This window comes from Mus pahari, chromosome 1, assembly GCF_900095145.1.
Source record: "Mus pahari chromosome 1, PAHARI_EIJ_v1.1, whole genome shotgun sequence".
Taxonomy (NCBI): domain Eukaryota; kingdom Metazoa; phylum Chordata; class Mammalia; order Rodentia; family Muridae; genus Mus; species Mus pahari.
Window position 1 is genome coordinate 36318981 of NC_034590.1, and position 18603 is coordinate 36337583.

The window sequence follows — 18603 nt, forward strand, 5'->3', positions numbered from 1 at the left end:
AGAGAACTGGAGGACACGTGTAGACTGTGCAAGCTGTGACATGATTGTACTCTACTACCTCAGGAGCTTTACAAGTAGTACACTAGGGTACCACAACATTAACCGTTGTGGTGGTAATCCCTTTTTTGTTTTGTTTTTTGAGACAAGGTTTCTCTGTACACCTACAGACTCACTCTGTAGACCAGGATCGCCTCTAACTCAGAGATCTCATCCTGCCTGTGCCTCCAGAGTGCTGGGATTAAAGCCGTTTGTCGCCTCACCCAGTATTCCTAACACAACTAAAAATTAATGAAACGCTAATCAAGATAAATATATTACGATTAATTTGACTTGACATAAAAGACGGACCAGAGAAAGTTAGAGGAACAAAAAAGAAAATAAATAGAAAAACCAAATAAGTCAGGTCAATAATGACATTAAATGGTCACTGGTTAATATACTTTAAAGGTAAAACTAGTCAGATTAGACTTAAAATGTAGTTCCTAACTATGTGGACATACAAGAACCTGGTATAGCAAATTGTTAAAATTTCGACAAAAATACAAACTATGTAATGGTCAAATCACTGCTAAAAATAACACCTTAAAGTATGGGGAGATGAGAGAATTACTCAAAAGTGTTTATTCAGAGGAGAAAGATAAATCCTATTTTGAATAAAATGTAGGATGTTTCTGGGCGTGGTGATACACACCTTTAATGCCAGCATTAAAGGAGGCACTGGGAGGCAGGGGCAGGTGGATCTCAGTTGCAGGGCAGCCTGGTCTACACACAGACTTCCTGTGGCTGCATAGTGTGACTCTGTCTCAGAAAAAAACACCAACTTGGGGAAATTTTTAAATGTCCTATTAGTGGTGCCATTGAGAGAATGGCCCCCAAACTAATGTGATAAAATGTAATGGCCAGGACTGGAGACATGGCTCCGCGGTTAAGAGCACTGATTGCCCTTCTGAAGGTCATGAATTCAAATCCCAGCAACCACATGGTGGCTCACAACCATCCATAATGCGATCTGATGCCCTCTTCTGGGGTGTCTGAAGACAGCTGCAGTGTACTGACATACAACAATAAATAAATCTCTGGGCCAGAGCGAATGGGGCTGGAGAAAGAAGAAAAAGTAATGGCCAGAGAGAAATAGCTCAGCAGGTACAGCCTGACGGCGTGAGATTGAGCTCCAGGATCCATGTGGTAGGAGAGAACTGACTTTTAAAAGTTGTCCTCTTAGCTCCAGACCTGTGCTACGGCATGGGAACAGAGCCCTTCAGAGAATAGATACAAGTAGCGCCACTGTAAAAAGGGGTGGGGACAGGGACTAGAGATGGCTCGGAGGTTAAGAGAACTTGCTGCTCTGGCAGAAGACCTGGGTTCAGTCCAAGCAACTAGACCAGTTGACTCACAACTACCTGCAACTCCAGGTCCAGGGGGCCAGCACACATACATACATGCAGGTACTCACACATACACAGCAAGGCTGGGGCAGAGCCCTGCCCTTCTACCTAACCAATCAAGGATGAAGCAACAAAATGCCATTTTGTTCCAAAAGTCCCTCTCACCAGACAACACATTCTCTGAGCTGTTAAATATAAGTTATCCAAACAGTGCATTGTAGCAACATGAGTGCACTCAGAGAACCAGTGTTTAATCTAATCCCACATGGCCTTGTTCTATCCACTTACAGCCATATTCAGCATTAATAAAGAAGTCTTTTTTTGTTTGTTTGTTTTTTTTTTTTTGTTTTTTCGAGACAGGGTTTCTCTATGTAGCCCTGGCTGTCCTGGAACTCACTTTGTAGACCAGGCTGGCCTCGAACTCAGAAATCTGCCTGCCTCTGCCTCCGGACTGCTGGGATTAAAGGCGTGCACCACCATGCCAGACTAAAGAACTCTTAAATAGGATCTTCACCTTTGGGGGTTTGGCCTCTGCAGATAAAACACAAGAGCCTTTCCAGTCGGTCTTAGTTTTAGTCTCGTTTTCTACTCATCTGGAATAAGGCTGGTTATTTTCCCATCAAGTCATGACATAATCAATCAAAGGCTTTCATAATGGATTTAGTGGGACTAAACCCATTTAGTGTGGATTGGGGAGGTCTGAGGAATGAACATCTGGTGGTCACAGGGGACTCTGAAGACTGTCAGTCTGCATTTGAAACTGTATTGCTGCCTCTGGATTTCCCTCTTGACCATCTCTCCTCTCCATATCTTATTAGGAATTGCAGTGTCTCCCTTTGTTCAGGCATAAAGATTTTCCAAGGGGGAAATGTGATTTGTTTTATTACATCGTTAGGTTCTCATATCTCTACCTCCCTTCCATCTCTTATTCCATCTTCATCCCTTCCACCTCCCTAACACTAGGTAGGAAAGAATATTAGAGGGGAAAGGAGGCTTAGGGCCAGCCATCCTTTGTCAGCATATCCAGCAGTCCAGCAATAGCAGACGCACAACAGCAGCAGGGGCAGCAGCAGCTACCACAGGCCCTCTCCAGAATCACAGAAGTAAACTATCTGCACCTGCTAAAATCCTCCCACCACCCGCCCCCCACACACAATATTTCACAGCTGTGTACAATCTGAAGCAGCCCCATATCCCACACCTGAGATTAAAACAAAAACATATTCATATAACCTAACTGGATTTTTAAAGAACCCCAAACAGGGAAAGGTGTAAGCCACATACATGGAATTGCTGTTTTGTGAAACAAGACAGAGTAGCAGAAGAAAATCAAGATGTCAAAGCACTATGTACGCAGCCAGCTGCTTAAGAGCAAAGCTGCAGGCTCTGGGTGCTTCTCATAGCAGGAAACACTGTGAGCACCAATGCAGGAAGAGGGTGTGGAAACTCAGGCACGTTTCACCCCCACAGAAACCCACATGGGCTATTATTTGGTTTTTGTTCTTTTAAGGGTCTAGTGTGATCCAAGCTGGTGTCTAACTCACTATGGAGCTAAGGAAAATCCTGAATTTCTGATCCTCCAGCCTCCATCTTCAGAGTGGCTACATTACGGGTACTCGCCACCCCTTAAGTTTGCCACAGCACCATGTAGTTTCAAACAGTTCCCATGAAGCAAACATGGGTTATTTTTGTCAACTTAAGACAAGGCAGGACCATCTGGGAAAAAAAAGAACCTCAGTTAATAAAATGCCTCTAAAGATTCCCATAGGGAAGTCTGTGGGTCATTTCCTGGAGCAATGATTGACAAAGGGGAGAGCCTGGTCTACTATGGGCGGTACAACCCCTTAGGAAGTAGTGCCGTGTTGTATGTGTAAGATGGGAAAGCCAGAGAGAACAAGCCTGTAAACGTTCTCCAAGGTCTTTGATTCAGTTCCTGTCTCCAAGTCCCTCAGTGATGGACTGTAAACTGTAAGATGAAATAAGCCCATTCCTGCACAAGAGACTTTGGTGATGGTCTTTATTAAAACAACAGGAAACAAACTAAGAGAGGGCCCAGGAATTTTATTATAAAACATAATGACAGAAACTTACAGATTTATACATTAAATTTAAATATATTACAGCTTTAATTTATGAACAGAAATGTCCTGTTTTTTCTTCTTTATCTTTGCAGGCTGTTTTGCATCACTAATCTGCATTTTTACTTGATCTTGCAATTTAGAAAAGAATGCCTGAGATGACTTTAAGGGCTTATCTTTTCGTTCATCCTGCAGTTAAAACAAAACAGAGAGTTACAAAATGTGGTTATGTGAGAAAACCCAAAGTCTATAACAGTACATTATGATTACAGTAATGAATAAATGCATAAATATGAAAAGCCACTATAAGAATTCAACCAGCTACCTTAACAAATATTTTCCAGTATTCCAACACCCTTGTATCTTAAGGGGGAAGAAGAGAGAGAAGAAAGCTTGCTGCCAGACCTGTTTACGTAAAGGTCTGAGAGGCTACAGGGTGCTGAGACCACCCTTGAGTAGCATGTCTCTGGAGTGCAGAGGCAGCTCTGACACCCTAGTTGAGACACAGCCCAATGCACGCCCTGCACGCACCCGCAGGCCTCTCCTTACTTACCTTTAACAAGGACACCCTGCCCGTTTTGGTCAACTGTTTGAGCTTCTCTGAAGCTGCTGCTCTGCTGGACTTAGACTGATCTGGGTTGTTCTTTTCAAGCAATTTTCTTCGCTTCTCCTTCTCTTTTATTTTCAAACGCTTCTGATATTTCTTTTTCCTTCGTTCTCGTTTCTTGTCTGTAGCTGTTTTCTCAGCAGCTGTTTTTAGATCTCCAGCTTTATTTTTCTCCTATTAAATAAAACAAACAAACAAACAAACCCTAAACCACCACCATACTAATTGCTATTCTTGATTGCCAACATGACAATACTTGGAATGAACTCTTGACTGCTGAGGGATGAGAGGAGCACACAATGGCCGGTGGCTGAGTGCCTGTGGCAGTGTGTGAGGTTGCAGAACAGCCTTGTTTGGTTCCAAGCTCTAGTAACTCTTAAAGCCTACACTATGTTCTTTGCCAGAACTCCCAGTAAGAGTTCAGCCCCAAATGAAATCACAAAGGAAACAGAGCTAAGCTCTCAAGCCCCCAGTACTGGTCCACAGGTGCTCTCCAACATGGGTCACAGGACACATCTGACTCAGCCTTGGTTCTAAAATGTGAATGACAGGCCCTAGGTTTGGATTAATGTGTCCCAGATATCAAGGAAGAAAGGAAGCAGGGAATCCTGTATCCAGTGAACACTGACTTTCCCATTTCTCCTGAGCTGGCTTATTGGCATAAGATGGCAGAGGTTCTGACACAGTGGTAGCTATACAAGTGATAACAACTCAGGTGAGACAGAAAGAGACACTGATGCTATTCTAACATAGCAGATATGGGCCTGCCAGAAGCCACTGTCTTAGTAAGGGAAGAATTTCCATGTTCAGGAGTCAGAAGACGCCAGCACCTGATTATCCAATGTGTTCCAGTGTCCAAAGGGTCTAGTGGACTCTAGATTACAACACTGTACTAGGCTTACACTGCACTAGCCTTACATTGCAGTTTATTATTATTACGGACAAAACCAGCATGGGGTGAGCTAATACTAAAAGTATTACTGGATTTTCACAAGACTGAAACAGGCACTTTAAAACATTTATGCACACACGCGCGCACATGCCTGTGTGTGTGTGTGTGTCTGCAACTTTGACTGAGGCTTGAATATACAGATTGATTTTTGGTATTGTATTATCATTTGGCTCACTATGTAGGCATCCATAGTCACAGAGGATCAATCCTAGGCTCCTGTAGATACTCCAAGTTATTGCATCCTCAAGTCTTGTATATAAGATGAATCATTTATATCACCTACATTCATGCTTCCATACACTTCAAATTGTGTATGGATTACATGAATTCCTAGGACAATAAAAACACTATACACAAATAACTGTTGTAAAGTCTGTGCATGATCAATTCAGATCTAGCTTTGCTGAATATTTTCAAAGTGCAGTTGGCTAAATCCATCAATGTACAACTCAGTTATAGGAGTATGGGGGGGGGGGGGGGGAAACGGGGAGGGGGGCAGGGGGGTAGGGGGGGGGGAGGGATACACCTAGAAATTACTGAGATCTAAACTTCAAGGGAAGTTGCATTAAATCAATGCAGATCTTATTTGTAGGGAGTCACTAAACGTCCCCATACTGGCTTCTTACCTTGATTTCCTCTGGGGCCAGGAGGGCTGCATCACTGACACTCACTGGGGCCACTTCCTCCATGGTTATGGCTGGCAGATTCGATACAACTTTAATTTCAGGTACAGGCTAGAAAAGAGATAAGGCACTTAGCGGGGAGAAGGAAGTGGAGCAATCATAGTCCACGCACTTTTTTATAGAGTCAACTTCCTCTGCATATACGATAGGGTTGTTGGCTTGGTGTTTGGGGGGGGGGTTGGGGGGCTCCTGACAGTGTGAGGGGGAGTGTCTCTGACTCTTTCACTTGCTCTTTCATCCTACTGGGTTGCCTCACCCAGCCTTGATGTGAGGATTTGTAATTACTCTCATTGCATCTTGTGCTCTGTTGGGTTACAATCCCTGAGAGGGAGATGGAAGAGGGGGTGGGTCTGGGGGGGAGGGGAGGTGGGTGGTGAACTGAGAGAAGAAGAGGAAGGAGAATTAAAAAAAAAAAAATTACACACTGAAAAAAAACAAACAAACACCCCCTCCCTGAAAAAAACCCCAGAAAACAAAACAAAACATTCCCATGCTGACTGGAATGACCATGACAATGGGCAACATCAAAGCCATTCCAATAGCATTTACTCCTACAAATCCACTTATCTCTGCCTCAGCCAAATACCACTCCATGTTACCTATGCGGACATTCTCAAACAATCCCATCCACTTAATAAAACTTGATTTGTTATCATGTTGCTTTTTGTTGTGAAAAAAATCTATGCTTTCTGATGCAATATATGAAAAAAATGCTTATGAGAAAAATATAAACTACTCAAGCTACTAGAAACCTATCTTTATATATCATCATGTAGTGGCACAAAACTATAAAAACTAAAATACGGTATATGAGAGAATGTTAGTATGCTCCATCTTGTGAGAGGTTGAATGGGTACTGTATAACTACTGTCATTCCAAGATTCCAGTGTCCAAGCCAGGCACAGAGGACAATGTTCCAGGGAAATGTCAGAATAGCAAAGACAATGAGAAACAGGACAGGGGACCATACTCTGAGCAAGAAGAAAATGTGGAAAATGAAAAACAATCCCTTACAAGGAGGCCACTGTCAAGGGATTATAAGAAATATTGTGCTCCCCCACAGTAAAAACAGAAAAGGAATCTCAAAATACAGTACAATGTGGCAGCTAGTGAACAGCTCATACCTGCAGTGAGGGTGTGTAAAATACGGACGCACATATGAAAGGGAAATAGTAAATAAAAGACCTGTAGCAGCCAGGTGCACTCCTAAAGAGTAGAGTGCAAGACAACAGATAATCCTTCAGACCTAGGTAAAGCAGAGGCTACAGAAATGGTCAGGGGGCTAGGTGCTTGCTATAAAAGGGAGATAACCTGAAATTAAATCACCAGTCTCCATGTAAAAGATGGCATAAATATGCACACAGGCCTGTTAAGTCCAGCACTGGTGAAGAGGAGACAGGCAGAACCTGGGAGCTCACTGACAAATTAGTCTATCTGCAATGGTGACCTTCAAAGTCAATGGAAAGATCTTGTCTCAAGAAATAGGGAGGAGAGCAATAGGAGGAGGCACCCAATGCCCCCCTCTGGCCCCTGCATGCCTGCATCTAGACTAGTCTTTAGTTCATCACAGTCAAAAGGACGGCAAAGGGCAACATGTGAGCAAGCACCAACAAGTGATTCAAGCCCATTTCAGGGAACTACAGATGGCTGTAAGTAGATGGACTTTCAAGGAGTCAGTAGTCTCAGTCAGACCAGGAAAGATTCAGGACTGGAAAGGAGATTGAGAGGTCTGGGCCTGGCTGGAGCACATTAAGCAGTGCAGACCACAAGAGCCCAGTATTAGTTTTGCCCCTCCCACAACAGCTTCAGAGTACATCTGCAAAATGGAAACATTAAAACCCTGAGTGTTTTGAGCAGTGAAAGGGACATAAGCCAAAGACCTAATATGACTTGCAGCTGGCACCAATCAATGTGAGGGACACACACCATCACACAATTAAGCACAACTGAGCATCAGGAGAGGAGGAATTACTCAGGCTCAGGGCTGAAGGTGACCAGGGGCCTCCTGGCCACCAGGTTGCAGCAGGATGGAAGGCAGAATTAACCCAGAAACAAAGGGACCCTTCCTTACAGATGCCCTGTTGTAACTTGCAAATATGTGTCCTGACACCAACTGAAAAGCGAAGCTCTCCAGAGCTCAGAGCTGTTAGTTCACATATGCTGGGTTTTTTTCTACCACAATGTAAACTCACATACCGGTTTGGGAATGAAGTGGAAGTTTGACAGGGCATCCAATTTTAGGAAGAGAGAATCCATCATCTTCTGAATTTCTACATGTTCTGGATTGTCTTCTTCTTCAGTTTTTTGCTAAATGAGCAAGGTCAACATTAGATAAAGTAGCTTAACAATGTCGCACAGGAAAAACACTACACGCAACGAAGTTTCTCAGTACCACAGCTTTAACTACCCAGCATCATTCCAGCCCATCCTGGAGGCACGCCTTAATCTTGAGAGGCAGAGGCAGACTGATCTCTGTGAGTTTGGGGTCACACAGGGCTACACAGTGAGATCTTGTCTCAAACAAAAATAAAAAACAGAAACAAATTCCAGTCAGGGATAATGGTGCTACCAGTAATTCCCAACACTCAGGAGATGGAGGCAGGAATACTACAAGTTCAAGACTAGCTTGGGTTACATAGTGTTACCTTGAGGTAGAAGAGAAGAATGTCCCCAAAATAAACTTACAGGTATCGGCACCATGATGGCACCAGTGCCTGCCAAAGATAAGGGGTGCACATTTTAGCACCCATTACCTCTGACTTGTAGAACAAAGTTTAATCCCTTTGGCATTTTCCAACGAGAGTTAAGCTCACCAGAGTAGGCTAAGTTTAAGGGATGTTAACAAATGTTGGTAAGGTTGAAGAAATTAGATCCCTGGGAATTATATGGACCCAAGGAAACTAAAGCAGAGAAACACACACACACACACACACACACACACACACACACCATACACACAAAAGTAGGATTTGCTATATCTAGAAAGCGGAACAGTCCACATGTTCAACTAAAAGATGAATCAAGAAATTGTGGCACATATATAAATGGAATATTATCCAACAATAAAATAGAAATGAAGTGCTGATAAATGCTGCCCAACATAAAGACATAATGCTAAATGAAAGTCACAAATTATGTGATTTCATTTATATAAAATGCCCCAAACAGGCAAATTCACAGAACTATAGCAGAGAGGGGTAGGAATAGGAGGCAGTAGATTAGTGAGCTAGGATTTGGGGAACTACATACAGGTAGCACTGCTTAAAAACTGCAGTAAGTGCTTCTGAATTATTCATTTACTTATTCTTGGTTTTTCATGACAGTCTCACTATGTAGCACAGAACCATGGCAAAACATGACCATCTCTATCATCAGTCTTTGAGTCAGCATTTCAGGAGTGTGTCATCATGCCTGACAAACTGTCTATGGAAAACAAATGTTTAATTTTATGTTATGTGAATGTATTTTGTTAAAGATTTACTCAGATTATTCCCATTGATATGGAAATGATAGCCATTTAATTTTACAGAGTCAGGTTGTTTTATTTATATTTGTTCTTCCTCTAGCACTAAATGTACACTGTGAAAGGTAAAATGGTCTTTGTTTTTCTTTGTCATAGTTATGACATAGTAGAGGTGCAGGAGGTGGGGGAAGGGGGATCCACAGGAGTAAGAAGTGACTGGCTCTGCCCTGTGGCTCAGGTCAGATAATATATGTTATTAGCACTCATCCCAATAAACCCAGGTGAAGAAATAAGTCTTTCCCAGGATATGGCCTTGTTCTGCTATTTAACTAGAAATTAATATTTAAATTAAAAAAACAAACAAACAAACAAGAAGAGCCTAAAGGTCAAGATCATCTCATAAAGAAATAAATACATCAATTATTTCAACTATCAAGAAAATATGATTTTAGAATTACAACACCCTTTAATTGCTGGGAAGTCAATAGTTGATTATATAAATCAGCAATGCTTTTGTAGAGCAAGCCCCAACTTGCCCACACTCAGTGGGAACACGGTGAGTCCTCTATTCCTACCATGTGCTGTGAAACAGGTATCTGCGAGCTAGGTTAGACCAGGACTGACTGAAGATCGGTTCTTCTTTAGTAGTCACAACCATGCCTTGGAGGTCACCTTACCTGGTTGAGTTTGAGATATTCCTGCTCGTAAATCTCAGCAAGACTTAGCTTACTCTTCTCATGGTCTAATGTTAAACGCTTTTTATATTCATACGCATCCTCTTTAGGTTTTTCTTTTCGTTCTACATCATCCCAAGCCTGAAATGCGAATAAGTCAATAGAATAAAACATCTATTTCTATGCTCAGTAAGAAGTATAGCAAAGAAATTAATTTTTAACCTCAAAAGTGATAATCTGGGGCTGGGGCTACAGCTCATCTGGCAGAATACTTGTGGCATTTAGAATTTTTATTCTAAGCTTACGAAAACAGATAAAGTCCCAAAAATTCTTTAGTAGGTCATTAACATCTGAAAAAAAATGGACCCTTAATTGACTACAGCAGATCCTGTGTCTAGACTGCAGAAGGGTCTTGGGTATGAGCACAGCAGGCCAGATGCCCTAGAGTCCACCTACTCAACAAGATTCAGAACAAATGGTACTGGCCACCCTTCCTATCAGGCTCATTACTTTCTTGGGTATGAGCAAAGAGACTGCCCTACATACAGTGAAGGCAAAAATATCCATATCCAGCCTCAAGGCTTTAAGGTCAAGAGGATCAAATAAAAATTTAAAAAAGCATCATTTCTAAAAATTGCAGTGAAAACTAAAATTCACTCTGCTCTTACTGACCTGATCTCGTATCCTCTGTTTAATGATATCTTCTAGATGGAGGGTGGTCTCCTCTGTGATTACAGGGGCTAAAAGAAACATATCATGTTTGTTAGAAAAACTACGTATCAGACCAGGAATTCTCAAATCCTTATTGGACCCACAACATAAGCAGTACCCGTGAACTTACTAAAGAAACAAATTCTCAGGCCAACCCTACACCTTCTAAATCAGACAGTGGAGAACTACTCACAGTGTTCTGTTTGTAAGCCTACACCCTGCAAAGTTCACTGAATTGTTCACAGCTGAACTGTAAACCCTGGCTATGTCATCAAGTTCTTTCTTGTAGCCATTAAGTTCAAAGCTGGGAGTAGTGGTGCATGACTTTCATGCCGGCACTCGAGAGGCAGAGACAGGCAGATCTCTGAGTGCAAGGCCAGCCTGGTTCACAGAAACCCTGTTTTGAAGGAAAAAAAGAAAAAAGAAAAGAAAAGAAAAATTGTATGTGTGTGTGTGTGTAGGCTGACCTCAAACTAGCCAAATAACCTGAGGATGACTTTGCACTTCTGTGGAACTCTGATACTTTTGCCTCAATCTCTTCAGTACTAGGCTAGGCCACCACACATGGTTTCTGCAGTACACGGGTTCATATCCAGGAATTTAAGTGTACTAGGCAAGCATTCCACCAACTGAACTGTACCTGTAGGCTCCTCTGGGATTTAACAAGCCTTCTCATGTTCCTCCAAGTTTAAGAACCATAAAACTTGAAAGGATCTGGTAAATGATAACACTTCTATCCCAATGCCCTAGGACACCCTCCTTAGATATTGGCAGCTTTCCTTCTGTGTGAGTGAGCACATGAGCACACATGCGTGTGTTTCACGTAGACCAGAGGTCAACACTGGGTATCTTGCTGGAATGCCTGCCACTTTACCTTTTGAGACAGGATCTCTAACTGAACCTATGACATGAATTCTACCAAATAGCTGGTCTCCAGCCATCCTCCCATCACTGCCTCCTCATCAGCACTAGGATCATGGGAGCTTTTTGGTGGGGGAATGGGGATCCCAATTTAGGTCCACATGTGTGCAGAGCAAGTAATTTGCCAACTGGAACACCTCTAACAATTACTTTTTAATGATGAAGAGCATATACAATCACTAAGATGCAAAGGAGACCAAAGGCCAAGATTGCAAACTGTTACCAACTGGTGAATTCAGTTAAATGGCACAGATATTCACTGTACTATTTTTTCAACTTTTATGTTGGCAAGTTTTTAAAACAAGCAGGAGAAAAAAAAACGATCAGCACTTCAAATCTTTCTGAAACGAACTACAGAAAAGCACAAAAGTAGACATGCTGTAGAAGCTCAGCAGACACCATACCCATCCTGACTGCATGGTCAAAGTGCAGGGTCTCTTCCAGCAGGCTGTTCTCTGGCCGCTTCTGAGCTGTCACCTCCCCTTGGAGCTGCCAAGGCTTTTTATCCAGTAACTCTTTTTCCAAAGATGCGATTTTTTCATTCATCTAGGACATGAGACAGGAGTTAGGTTGAAATGCTGCGCTGACTACGCTTACTACGGTGCTAAGCTCCCTAGAAGCATGGTGGTTTACTTGGGGACTCAGTTCTACTCAAATGATCTAAGTTTTCACAAGTCACTGGTACGCTGCATTGTTACAACTTCCTAAAGTAAGTTTTTTGCCTGGAATATTAGTTTTGATGGAGACTGGCTCTTGACTCCACACCCAATTTTCTCATCTCTACCCCACAACAGACATTTTGAAAGTCATCAGCAGACACAACGCAATTCGATCGCACAGAATCTTTCTCTTTTCTCTTTGTCTACTCATCCTTCTGCGCACCTGTTAGGTCTGAACCGGTGCCTACTCTGCAAATAACAAAAGTGTTTACTTTCACCTTATCTTTTGTTTGTTTGCTGACAAGTCCAAAATAGAAGTTAGGTGACAGTGGGGACTGTAACGTGATACTTTGTCCTATCCTTGTTAAAGCATTGTTTCTAGAATCTAGCCAATGACCATGATGGCAGCTTTTGACCTGATGAATTTGTAGTTCACTGAATACAAAAGGGAATAAAATTTGGTCAGATCTCCTTGACATACCTGCAGCTGATCATGTTTTACTCAAATGATGTAAATCTCTACAAGAATTATGCTTGATTCCCTAATACTGAATTAAAAGAATGAGGCCCATCTGACTTTGTGGCAATGGTCTCACCAAATTCTTTTAGATTCTTGCTTTAGTACTCAACAATGAGGCTCAAAACTATGTGGATACTTACATGCTGAGTCAGATTTAGTTAGTCCTGTTTATAAATTCTGCTTTACTCATTACATGTGGTTATCAACTAAACATTAAGTATTTATTCCTCAAAGGTCTGTATAATTCCTCTGTCAAACCAAATATTTTTTGGGATATGGGGAGAAGTGAGGTGGGAAGACATTAAGGTAGCAACACATTGTAAAGTTATTTCCTTTATACCTTCTACATCTTCTAGGGACAAGGTGACAATCCTGGACTTCAAATTGCTTTTGAAAAATAATTCTTTTGGTAATTGTAATAGTTCAGCTTCTACTTGCTCTCACTTCTGTGTGATGTAACTTTAAGATGAACTAATGACAGAACCAAAGGACAAGGACCAAACTAAAGTTGTTACAATCAGTTGCATATCATCTGCCTGGCACTCAATAAAGAGACACATCTCCTAAAGCAGCTCACACTGAAGGTCACAGGATGGCTAAGCAGAAGCTCACACAAACAGGAAAACAAGTACAGAGAAACAGAATTTACAAAGTAGGCTCCAAATGAATGCTACTGGCTAGAAAATGGAGGTACTAACTTATATAGATTACAGCATGTTCTTCATGAGGTATCTATATGGAGCATATATAGTACTATTACTATTATTGTTTCTATTTTATGAGAAAAAGTCAGCTACAGTTTGCTACTCACTATGTAGCCAAAATTGGCCCTGAACTTGACATAATCCTCCTGTCTCAGATTTCCAAATGTTGGATTTAAAGGAATACACCATAATACCTAGCTCAGTATGCAGAATCTTTAAGAGAGCAAGGTCTTTGCTTTTAAAAGGATAGGTTAGTTGTTTGAGTTCCTACCATGTTAAACATACACTATTCCTAATAATTACCTTCTCCTGTCTTTTTTCAAAAGAGGATTTAACTTCATCAGATTCTTGCTTTACAGCTAAGGGACTTGTATCTTCAGCCTCATCATCTGGCACAGCAAATGTCACTCTTTTCAAGCCTTCTTTATGTTGATCACTATTCTCATCTTCTTCCAAGTCATTATCTTCATCCCTATAATACCAAGATGGATCAAAGGAAAAATAGAAGCCACTAGAAACTCAAAGATAAATATCCCAATTATAAAGTACTTTTTAATACCTAATGACAGTCAACAGCAAACTTCCAGCAAACTAAGTCTTTATGGAACAAAAGACACCCTTTTGTTTTTTTAAATTTTTATTATCATTTTGCATACATAATATGTGTGGGTATATGTGCAGCCCACAATGTAGAGGTCATCATAAATGTAGAGATCAGAGAACAATTTCAGTGAGTATAGAGGATCAACTTTTCTGATCACTTAGGTCACAGGCTCACACAGCAAGTCCTTTTATCTGCTGAGCCAACTCACTGGCCCAAAAGGAAGAGATTTTTTTTTTTCTGTCTTTCTTTTTTGGACTTAGTTTTTTAAGAAAAATAAACAAACAAAAAAACAAAACAAACAAACAAACAAAAAAATCAGGGTCTCTGGCTGTCTTCAAACTCTCCAGGTCAACTAAGCTAGACTAAAACTCACAGAGATCCACCTCTGTCTTCCAAGTGCTATGGCTAAAGCTGTCCATTATGATTAAAGGTGTACATAATTATACCTGGCTAAGAAAGATATGCTTTAGGTGAAATGCCTGCTATGTGGAAACAGGAAAAAAAAGCACTAACATACCAAATACACAACATGCTTATTTAAAAAAATAACACTGGGAGCTGGAGAGATTGCTAAGAACACGAGGATCAGTTCCCAGAAGACACATGGTGGCTCACAACTGTCTGTGGCTCTGTATCTCCAGCTCCAGGGTATCTGACACCCTATTCTGGCCTTTGCAGTCACTACACATGCATGTGGTGCGTAGACATACATGTAAAAAACCTACTCATACACATACATTTTAAATACTTTATTTTTTAAAAAAAAATGTTTTATTGGCACAAAACCCAATGCAAGCTCCTTCTTTATAATATAAAAGACTAGCTGGCTAGTGGTGACACACATCTTTAATCCCAGCACTCAGGAGGCAGAGGCTCTGTGAGTTTGGGGCTATCCTGCTCTATAGAATGAGTTACAGGACATCTAGGGCTACACAAGAAACAAACAAACAAACAAATAGCTGCTACTGGTGGTGCAAATTTCATTCTTTAAATGATCTCCAATGTTCCTTGAAATTCAGAGACATTTTCTAGCTGTCTGACAGTGGAGAACCCGCTACTAGATTTGGAAGTTAACTGTTGTGTATTTGACAACCCTGAGAAATACCTTACAGCTCTGATTGGATCACTCCTGCTGACAAACTCAAGAAGGACTTGAAATGCTCACGTGTCAGAGATGCTTCCTTCCGCTTCTTCAGCGAACCCTTCCTCTTCTTCTTCCTCTTCTTCTGAGCCCAGCTCTCCATCAACCACAGTTATGTCTCCATCAACCCCAGTTATGTCTTCGTCACTTTCAACTGGATCAAAGAAGTCTTTGTATTTCAGATTTCTGCTACTTTTACTTGACTAAAAAAAAAAAAAAAGTTTTGAAAAGTTTAAAGATAGAAAAATATATAAACATACTCATGTGCCTATGTATATTATATACACAAACTGTTTCCTAACATTACCAACCACTACCCCACCAGAAATAGTTATTAGGGAAACTGGCAACTATTTGTCCACCATAAAACCATAAGGACAACTGAAGCACAACTTAATCCAGGCTGGCTTTGAGGAGACACAATCTTCCTGCCTCAGCCTCCCACCTTCGCAGAGGCTTACTACACTCCTGCACCACTGGCTCAGCTCTTAATTTTAATTAATTTCTTTATGTTTGTTTGTTTTTTCCTTACTTCATTTGGGCTCAAGTGAGGTTTGAGGCACATTAAATTTCTCCTCAGGAAAACATGACTTGTGCTTTAAAGAAACAGTTTTTTAACCAAAACCTTACCTTAATCTTCTGCCGCCCAAACAGCCCTCCCTCGCTTTCATCTGAATCAATGTCTTCAAAAAGGTCAATGTCTTCCTCATCCTCCTCTTCACCATCTGGTCTTTTTTCCTCTTCTTTTTCTACTTTTTCTAAGAAGCTCTCCATTTCAGACAGTTTGAAGAACTTATCATCTACTACAGACTTTTCTCTTGGTTTTTCAGGTGGCTTGGTTTGCATCTTGGTCTGCTGCTCCAATTTGCTAATATCAAAGTCAAGGTCAGAATCGTCATCGCTGAAAACAGGACTTTTCCTTGAGTCAGATTTCCTTGAGCTTTTGGCTCTGTCCCTCCCTTTAGGAACATCACCACCCTTGTCTGACAGTTGTTCTACCTCCAAGTCTGTCTCTAGGTTCTCCTGGTTGTCAGCCTCCACCTCTGAGGCATCCTCTTCGCACTCCTCATCTTCACATTCTGGGAGAAGACTGATATCTTCATCCTCAATTGTCTCACTAACTGCATTCTGGAAGTATTGTAAGACTGGTTCATTTTGCAATTCTAGTTGTTGCCAAATCTGCTCATCATCAAACCTGTTTATCTCAAGTTTCTGTAAAGGACTTCCAGAGATTCGGCCATACTCTAATACTTTATTAAAATCATACAGAACTTTTGTTAAAGACGTGAAGTTTGATGCTAGTCCATTTTGAATTCTATTGGAAAGAAGATTAAGTGAGAATGAATTATACACAATAACATCAAGAATTTTTAAACAGAGAAAAAACATTATCTTATTTGCAAATTAAAATGTAAATGAAGCATCAATTTTAAGTACAGATTCTAGTTCCCAACAGTATCCTGTTGATGAGCCAGACCATAAGAACCTGACTTTGCTGTACATACTCAAGACTGGAGATACCCAGGAAGTCAGCCTTAAATCCTCACATCTGCATCATACACACTCTTCACTTATTAGTCATTTGGCAAGTGATTCTCACCTGGCTTACAGATAAAATAGAGCTATCTAATAAAAATGTGGAAACACATAGTCTGGTTTTCAGACAGAAAGACCAAGACAGCTATAGTGTGTCTGAGGAGGCAGAGTGTAAGGCTGAGGTTATAGAAGCTGGGGGTCCAAGACAGAAACCATGCAGAGTTCTGAGACAGGAATACTTTAAGCATAATGTAGCAGAGTTGCAGGTCGAAGTTTGAAATGATAATCTACAATGTGGAAAGAGAAAGCATGATAAAGGTAGAGTTGTTAGAAAGCTGATGAAGCATCGCCAAGGACTTTTATGTTGGAGACGCGGCAGTCAGTATGACAACCAGGAATCAGTGTCTAAATATATCCATTCCAAGGATGATAACAGGATAGAGAAAATAGGGCAGAGGAAAATGAAAGCATCAAGGAAGCAGACTAGCTGAATCTGAATAAATGAAATGCTAGAACTGCCATTGTCAAGGGGCAGTAATGCAAGCTTTGGTAATAGAAACAGGGAAATGACTTCAGGGGAGAGGCGAGTACAGGAGAGCAGGAGAGCTCTATTTTGGACACAATGAGTCTGTGATGCTGTTGCTAAGATTTTCAATATAAGTCAGCATCATAATTTTACAGAACTTAATCGAAGTGCTGGGAAGAAAGAAGTCTCTCATAATTTTTTTTTATTATTTTTCTTTCCTACAATACATCCCCATTGCAGCCTCTTCTCTCTCCTCACCTCCGTTTCTCTTCAGAAAACGTAGGCTTCCAGAGATATTAACCAAACACAACCCCTCATATCAAGGCAACCCGGCAGGGGTACAAGAGCTCCAAGAGCAGGCAACCCAGGAGGAGTAAAAGGGCCCCAAGAGCGTGAAGGAATCAGAGACGCCACTCCTCCCACCGTTACAAGTTCCTCAAAAACCCCATGCTAAACAAACACAACACATGTGCAGAGGACCTAGCGCTGACCAGCGCGGGCTCCTTGATAGCCAGTAAAGTCTCTGTGGGCCCCTCCCTGAGCCCTGATCAGTGTATACTGCGGGCCGTGTTCTTGTGGTGTCCTGGACCCCTATGGCTCCTACAGTCATCCCTTCTCCCTCTTCTGCGGGCTTCTCCGAGCTTCGTCTACAGTCTGGCTGTGGGTCTCTACCACCAGCCGGGAAAATGCGTTGGCAAGCAACAAGTACGTACTTTCAGAAAAGCTTAATTACAGGTAAGCGGTGTGTGTTTTGGGGACACAAATCCAGGAAGCATATTCCGCACCCAGTGAGCCTCTCTGGACGCGAATTAACTGGGCTTAAGGTCCAACAGCACACAGCTAGGAAATCTACACCGAACCGCTTTTACTTTTAGCATTTTGACAGGCCAACGGAGCAAAAGCTGTGTGAGGTTGGGGCTAAGCGACCCGTAGTTTCCCTTCCTGGCTTTCAGAAGTTGCCAGATGCCAGCCCGCCCAGCACCGATGCCATGCGGGTTGCTCTCTCTCCCGGACCTGGATCTGTACTTACGTGAGGAAACACTCGGGTCGGTTGGTGGCTTTCCTGATTTCCCTCAGACACCGTTCTAGGGTCTGTCGGCGAAACACGCGAGGCGCCATAGCTACACACTCCGGCGCCACGCGAGGGCTGAGAGCCGACCGGAAGCAGTACGGCAAACACACGCCTTATGTAACCTGGAGCTCAGAGCCTAAAGTTCCGCCACACACAGGTTCCGGCGTACAGCCGCAAACGCTTCTATTGGGCATGCGTAGGGGTGGGGCAAACCACCGAAAAGAGCCATTGGTCATCTCAAGCGTCTTGGCATTTTCTCCAAATGTTTTGTATTTCTAAGAGGACCACAGTGGTGTCGCGTGATCGCTTTCTGTTTTTGCGTTCGATACAATAAGAATCTTAACGTAACGAAAAGGAAGGTCGCCTC

At 41.9% G+C, this 18603-nt stretch overlaps 1 protein-coding gene across 1 annotated transcript; it reads right to left on the reverse strand.

Annotated features, from left to right (window-relative positions):
* Positions 1-3426: 3426 nt before the first annotated feature.
* On the reverse strand, positions 3427-18352 carry Mphosph10 (M-phase phosphoprotein 10). Its single transcript, XM_021199497.2, has 11 exons — positions 18195-18352; positions 15733-16417; positions 15127-15305; positions 13661-13829; positions 11879-12020; positions 10515-10582; positions 9846-9983; positions 7902-8012; positions 5649-5756; positions 4017-4244; positions 3427-3652 (listed from the first exon to the last, which is right to left on the reverse strand). Exons 1-11 carry the CDS (start codon positions 18281-18283, stop codon positions 3503-3505), a joined length of 2067 nt encoding a protein of 688 aa, XP_021055156.1. The 5' UTR covers positions 18284-18352; the 3' UTR covers positions 3427-3502.
* Between the last annotated feature and the right edge of the window lie 251 nt (positions 18353-18603).